At 42.9% G+C, this 7,500-nt stretch overlaps 1 protein-coding gene across 1 annotated transcript in view; it reads left to right on the forward strand.

Annotated features, from left to right (window-relative positions):
- LOC143285791 (uncharacterized) overlaps window positions 1-7,500 on the forward strand; it is a 35,627-nt gene that overhangs the window by 21,979 nt on the left and 6,148 nt on the right. Inside the window, exons 2-3 of the mRNA XM_076593213.1 lie at window positions 1-36; window positions 1,642-2,303. The exon at window positions 1-36 is cut by the window's left edge and continues 1,113 nt beyond it. Of these exons, the coding sequence (XP_076449328.1) occupies window positions 1-36; window positions 1,642-2,303 (698 nt within the window). The remainder of the gene's footprint in view (window positions 37-1,641; window positions 2,304-7,500) is intronic.

Below are 7,500 nucleotides of genomic sequence, written 5' to 3' on the forward strand. Positions count from 1 at the left end.
GGACATCGCTGCCCTGCTGGTCAGCGGCAATGACCTGTGAGTGGACAGTGGGGTGGGGTTCTGTTGTCTTGGTCTTCGCTTTGTCCTGTCTTTTCTTTTCTTCGTTTTAAAAAAAAAACAGTTCTTTGTTTCTTTCTTTTAGCTCTTTCTTTTCTCTTCCTTTTCTATCTGTTGATATCTTCCATGTACAGTCACGTGCGCTCTCTCTCTCTCTCTCTCTGGGTGTGTGGCATCCGTGAGCATAAGTGACATGCCCAACGTGTGCGCCGTTATTTTCCTTTCCCTCTTCCCTTTCATCTGTGTGTGTGTGTGTGCGTGCGTGCGTGCGTGTGTGTGTGTGTGTGTGTGTGTGTGTGTGTGTGTATGTGTGTGTGTGTGTGTGTGTGTGTGCCACTGTGTGTGTGTGTGTGTGTGTGTGTGTGTGTGTGTGTGTGTGTGGTGATCTTCACTCCCCTGTTGGCCTGTCCAGCCACACCCGACGCTGTATCAATCAGGCACTGGAGGGGACCCACTCTATAGTGTCCGGGGAGTGACGGATGACATCGTGCTTTTGTATTGATTGGTTTCAGTGTTGTGTGTGTGTGTGTGTGTGTGTGTGTGTGTGTGTGTGTGTGCAGTGTGTGTGTGTGTGCCACTCTGTGAGTGTGTGTGTGTGTGTGTGTGTGTGTGCGTGCGTGCGTGCGTGCGTGTGTGTGCGTGCGTGCGTGCGTGCGTGCGTGTGTGTGTGTGTGTGTGGTTGTGTGTGTGTGTGTGTGTGCGCGCGCGCTCAAGGTCCTAAAAGCGGTCTATATCATTCATTGATATATTTACTTTTTTGAAAATTTGTATTGTTTTCGATTTTATTCATCAATTTTTGTAATTTTTTTTATATTGCTGATGTCGCGTAACGTATATGGATCAGCCCTATCGCTTTGACGCCTCCTTGAAACTGAAACTGAAACTTGGCTTCAGTGTAACCATTACAGCAAAAGGTAACTGCTACAGCATCGGCAGTAGTTTTGAACATTGCCATATCATCCAATTCTTTTTGCAGTCATTTAGGTACTTGCTGTGACAGTCATGTGCCACTTGCTTTAGTGGCCTTTGTGTGTGTGTGTGTATGTGTGTGTGTGTGTGTGTGTGTGTGTGTGTGTGTGTGTGTTTGTGTGTGTGTTGAATAACTGTCAACACAGTTGTGAACTGTTGTGACAGTCATTAAAGTAATAGCTTAGATAGCAAGTCTTTCATGTTTCTTTTCTGTTTTTTTCTTCGGTAAATAATATTGCCAAAACAGTTTTTGCGTGAATTGTTGTAGCAGTCGTTAAAGTAATTGCTGCGGCAGTCACTATGGCCATTGTTTAAATTAGCAAGTCTCTCTTTTTTCTCTGGTAAATAAATTGTCAAAACAGTGTTTGCGTGAGATGTTGTAGCACTCGTTAAAGTAACTGCTGCGGCAGTCGCTATGGCAATTGCTTGATTAAGTAGCAAGTTTCTTTTTTTTTCTTTTGTAAATTGTCAAAACAGTTTTTGTGTGAAATGTTGTAACAATCGTTGTAGGAAACTTGTCATTGTCTATCGCATGATCTTTTGATGTCGGCCAATGTCTATCGTCTATCATCATCTCTTGATGCCAGATGTGATCGCAATCAATGTTTTCTGCAGAGAGGCAGTTCCGATCAAGACCCTGCTGCAGTCAGCATTCTTCCTGGTCTTCACCCTGGTCTGCATGATGGTGACTCTGCTGTCCGCCCCTCCCCTCTCCCCTCCCCGCACCACCACCCCCACCACCCCGCCCCCTGACGTGCTGATCGTGGAGAAGCCACCACAGTGTGGCGGGGAACAAGGCGGCGGCCATCCCCGACACTCCGCTGATGTGACGTGTCCTCTCCACGCGGCGTCATCGCCAAGCCTGAACGGCGGTCCGGTACTGAGGGTCAGTGAACCGGACGGACACAGGACGACGTGTGCAGAAGACTGGAACGGTGACTGCGTCCACTCTCCCTCCTCCTGTGGAACCCCCGTTTCTTCAGAAACCCAGGAGCAGCTGCAGGAGCAGGAGATGGAGGAGAAGGAGCGTCATCTGTCCGCGCCAGATGATTGTAAGGGTCCTCCCTCCGTGACGTTGTCAGCCAGCGGAACTGAAGTGGAGAAGGAGCCATTCCTGAAGCCCTGTGGCGAGGCCTGGTCAGCAGAGTCCGTGGGTAGCGGCGTGGTGGAGGATGTGGTGGACTTCAGAGGCAGTGCGCAGGACAAGGGCCAGGACCCCAGCACGCTTCAGCAAGCTGCAGAAAACCATGATCAGCGTTTTGGGATTTTCAAATGCGGTGAGTGTTGTTGTTGATGCTGCTGCTTTGGTTATTATTTTCATTGAGAAGAATTTGAAGTTGTGTGTTTTTTTTTATATCTGGAATACAGAAGCCAGGAGAAGTTTTTATTTTCAGTTAACAAACTTTTTTGTTTATTTTTGGTTCGTGCATTTTTATTTCGCCTCCCTTCCTGCCACCCTCAAACTTGCAGCAAGTTTTTATTTTTTTCTTCATACCTATTTAAAATTAAACATGATGATGTTGTCTATTGCCCAGCCGACCAGTCAGGCCACCTGACAATTGCAGCAGAAGTGATGATGACACTGGTGTGAAGACCAGAGCAGACAGGGGGGTAGACCTGATAGTCCCCAGTTCTCACCCTGTGAAGGGCCATTGCGAACTGGAAGGTAGGTGGAGCAATCATGACCATGCCCGTAGCTAATTGCTTTACGAACCAAGTTTCAGTTTCGTGTGGTTGAAGTTTAAAAAAAAAGCGTTTTGCAGGTCGTTCGTTTTGCTTTGGAATGGCTTCTGGTTATTGATGATTCCAAGAACGAAAAGTGTGTCCCACGTTGTTGCATGCGTGTATTGGTTTAGACGATCTTTAATCGTTCAACAGTACACATGAATTAACAAAATATACGCAATGACGTTTTCATTGTATGTGAAACGCCATCAGACTCATTTATGCTGGTTGGTTTGAATGTGGCCGCACATTCCATGTCAGTCTTCCCTGTCACCCAGTGCAGACAGCTGTTGATGTTGCTGTGACGTGTGGCGGTTCTTACTGACTTTGGCATGTTCAGTCACACGGGAGGTTGGTTTTTGTTTGTTTGTTTGTTTTGGTTTTTTTTGGGTGGTGGTGGTGGGTAGGTGGGTAGGGGTGTGGACGGGGTGTGGGGGTGGGGGGTGCGGATGGGGTGTGGAGGTGGGGGTGTCGTGTTTCGATGTTACGTGTCACTGCGTTCGTACTGGCATGCATTGTGTCAACATGTGACATTATTATGATGTGTCTGTATCACTCACTGTATGTGGCACAATACCAGCTGAATCAATCTGTCAGCCATGCTGCAGCACAGTCATGTTGCAGACACATAAACTTACGTTGAAGTATGTGCATAAGGTTTTATGTGTGAATAGATTATGCAGGGGAAAATAACAGTCATTTCACCACCAAGCTGTGTTCAGAATTCATGTGCCTGCAGAAATTACGATTTCATATGCATTATTATTACACAGAACTAGTGCGAGTTATATCTGAAATTTGATAGATATGGCTTCTTCTTTAAGCACATTTTGTTGTTTTTGTCAGTGGTGGTATTTTCTACTCACGTGAGCGAGCACTAGCCGTATTGTTTGTTATTGCATCATGTCATGTAGATGTCGTCCCGCCCTGTGTTACTGTATGATGTATTGTCATAACAGATTTGTTTGTGGTTATTCGGGCTTCTCTTTGCGTGGAGAGCGCGCCATGCCTCCACAGTTCAACGCTGCTCATGTTGGTTTTCTTGTTGTGTCCAGTTACCGCTCTTTGAGGACTTGTCTGTAGCTTTGCCAGGGCCAGCTTTCTCGTCGCCGTGCTCTGGACCTCGGGTTTATCACGTCCGTTCAAGAGAGAGAGTTCTTTGAAATTACTCAAAACATTGGATTTTGAATATCATAAAGTATGTTCCTTTCTTTTTCTCGCTGTTTACTTATTTGCTCAGCTTCTTCGCTCCTGAACCATTCAGTGGACTCACAAGGCCTCATCAGCGTTAGGGGTCTGTGCGGAAGCATGATTATAACTCACACCCTCCCCCATCCCGTACAGTTTTTTAAGCAGTCGTGGTATTGTGACAATGGATCAGTCCACATTCTTTGACGTCCCTGGACCTGAAACTATCAGCTTCGTCTCACAAGTTCTCTTTTCAGACTGCTCCTTGCTGGAAAGACGGAGATAGAGTTCGGGGTTGGTGAGAATGATTGGAACCGCTTCTACAGGAAGTCAGTTCTATTATGTTGTGTATAGCAAACCGCTTGTACAGGAAGTCAGTTCTGTTATGTTGTATATGGCAAACCACTTCTACAGGAAGTCAGTTCTATTATGTTATGTATGGCAAACCGCTTCTACAGGAAGTCAGTTCTATTATGTTGTGTATAGCAAACCGCTTGTACAGGAAGTCAGTTCTGTTATGTTGTGTATGGCAAACCACTTCTACAGGAAGTCAGTTCTATTATGTTGTGTATGGCAAACCACTTCTACAGGAAGTCAGTTCTATTATGTTGTGTATGGCAAACCACTTCTACAGGAAGTCAGTTCTGTTATGTTGTGTATGGCAAACCACTTCTACGGAAGTCAGTTCTGTTATGTTGTGTATGGCAAACCACTTCTCCAGGAAGTCAGTTCTGTTATGTTGTGTATGACAAACCACTTCTACGGGAAGTCAGTTCTGTTATGTTGTGTATGGCAAACCACTTCTACAGGAAGTCATTTCTATTATGTTGTGTATGGCAAACCACTTCTACAGGAAGTCAGTTCTATTATGTTGTGTATGGCAAACCACTTCTACAGGAAGTCAGTTCTGTTATGTTGTGTATGGCAAACCGCTTCAACAGGAAGTCAGTTCTATTATGCTGTGTATGACAATCAGCAAAACGGAATCCTATTTGTGTCTGCACGGAAAAAATTACAACGCTGGAGTGTTGTAAAGAGATGTTGATATCTCATTTGATCACCCCAGTTCTCATCCCATTCATATGACGGGTGCATCAACAGAGTGGTTAATGAAAGCGTTGCACTTTCAATCTTAGGGTCCTGGGTTCCAAACCTGGTCATAGCGCTCGGTGGGTTAAGGGTGAAGATTTTATTTCCCGATCTCCCACATCAACAGTTGTGCAGACTCGCCACTGCCTGAACCCCTTAATTCGTGTGTATGCACATACATGAGATCGAATGCGCACGTTACAAATCCCGCCCGTTATCCATGTCAACATTCGGTGGGATCCCAGCATGCACACCTCAGAAAACTAACAAGAATGTTGTAATGGTTCCATACGCTGACGATATATGCATGTGGATGAAAGTTACAATCAAAAAGAATACGCCTGCCCGATATATGAATTACACAAAAAAGCTATATCAAAATGAATTAAACACAGTAGCAAATTATATGAGCGAGAATGGTCTGCAAATATCAACCGAAAAAACACACTTGGTGCTTTTAATAATGAATCAAGTCCAGCAACATTGCCTTCCTTTAAAATTTACGATAACACCCTGGAATATAAAAAGTAGTTAAATTCCTTGGAGTACACCATACATCAAAATTAACTTGGAATCTTCATATCGATTACATTTTAACAAAGGCCAGGAAAACATTAAACTTCTTGAAAATAGTATGCAAACAACCATGGAGCCAGGACATATTCATTCTACTACACCTTTGCACATCACTTTTTCGGTCAAAACTGATATATGCACAAGAAGTATACTTCAGTGCACCGAAATATTTATTGAAAAAATTTCAGAGCATAAACTGCAGAGCATATAAACTGGCACTTGGCTTACCAGTCCATGCTTCCAGTAAGAAAACGTACAGTGCAGCGGGAGTATTACCATCAGAGGATCAAAGGGAACTTGTGTGTAGTAAATTTGTCTTGAGAAGTTTAACGGAGGAAAATGATTTGGAATCAGAAATAACTCTCAAATCCGACCGCGATTTTCCAAAGACAGCTAGATCTATATCCTCTCATACCACACTGGGAACATACACGTCAAGTATTTTAACAAATTCCGGCATCAATAAAACCCCACAATTTGCTAAAAGGTCTGTAGTATCACCTACACCAGTATGGGAACTTCAAAGAGCGCAATTTGACATCAATCACACTGATCTGACCAAAGATGACAACATAAATTTACTTACATCGCATGTACGAATCCATTTGGAAGAGAAATAATCATCTAAAGATTTTTACAGACAGCTCTGTTGTAAATGAGAGAGCTGGTGCTGCTTTCGTTATTCCAGACCTTAACTTTCAAAACTCATTTCAACTGGGAGAGAATAAGTCAATCTTCACAGCAGTTCTAATGGCGTTAAATTTCATGATATCCTTTCCGAAAACTATATTTCAGATTCTATTTTGTGTTGATTCTAAATCAGTTCTTCACGCTATTGAACTTATAAAAGAAACTGTTAGGTATGAACTCATTATTGAAATTAACCATTTGATTCACGAACTCTTACTAAGAGGCTCTCACATAACCTTTTGCTGGATTCCTTCTCATTGCGGTTTTTACTATAATGAAAAAGTTGACATTTTGGCTAAAAAAAAAAAGGAGCTAGAAGCTCCACGAAGGAGTTAGATTTAAATATTTCGCTTTCACTACAGGAATGTTACACCATGGTAGAAACAGTCCAATGGTCAACATTTCAATTTGAGGAAAAACACACCGATAACTCGGAGTTACATATGAACATACAGAAAATGTATGGTTTCATGGGAAAACATTACCATAATGATTTTCATAAGAGGCAAATCATTTCTCTAATCTGCAGATGGAAAATGAATTGTTTTAGGACAAAATATGTCAGTAATGTTTCTTGCATCTGTGGTGCTCACTTAACAGCCGATCATATACCAACTTGCGATATGTTAAAGTCTCAAATCCCTGAACTGAAATCATCTTCAGTGTTGACGATCTTCAGCAGTCCATTGCTGATGTATGACTTTTTCAACTCCTTGTTAAATAGTCCAGTTGGTTCGCTGTTATAGTTGTTAGTTTTTCATTAGAAATATGTTATATTGTTATGTTTTGTTTTTTGTTTTTTATTATTATTTTTTTAAAACAAAACTTAAATCAATCATTTTCTATATGTAACACACACACACACACACACACACACACACACACACACACACACACACACACACACACACACACTTTCACTTACTCGCAATCATACACAGTAATTCCTCCCCCCCCATCCCCCTCCTCCTACTCGATTTTTTTCCTACCCTCGTCTAATATCACTTACAGTGAAAAGACGTTGAACTAAAGAACGAACGAAGGATTGCTGTAGGGCAAAGAGGTTCATATACGTATCAGCCCACGTGTACATGCAAGTGATCACATGAACCGCAGAAGAAGATGAAGAAGAAGGAGACGAAGAAGACGGAGGCGGAGGAGGGGGAATGGGAGTAGTAGTAGTAGTAGTTGTAGTAGTAGTAGTAA

Source organism: Babylonia areolata, chromosome 9, assembly GCF_041734735.1.
Source record: "Babylonia areolata isolate BAREFJ2019XMU chromosome 9, ASM4173473v1, whole genome shotgun sequence".
NCBI classification, from domain to species: domain Eukaryota; kingdom Metazoa; phylum Mollusca; class Gastropoda; order Neogastropoda; family Buccinidae; genus Babylonia; species Babylonia areolata.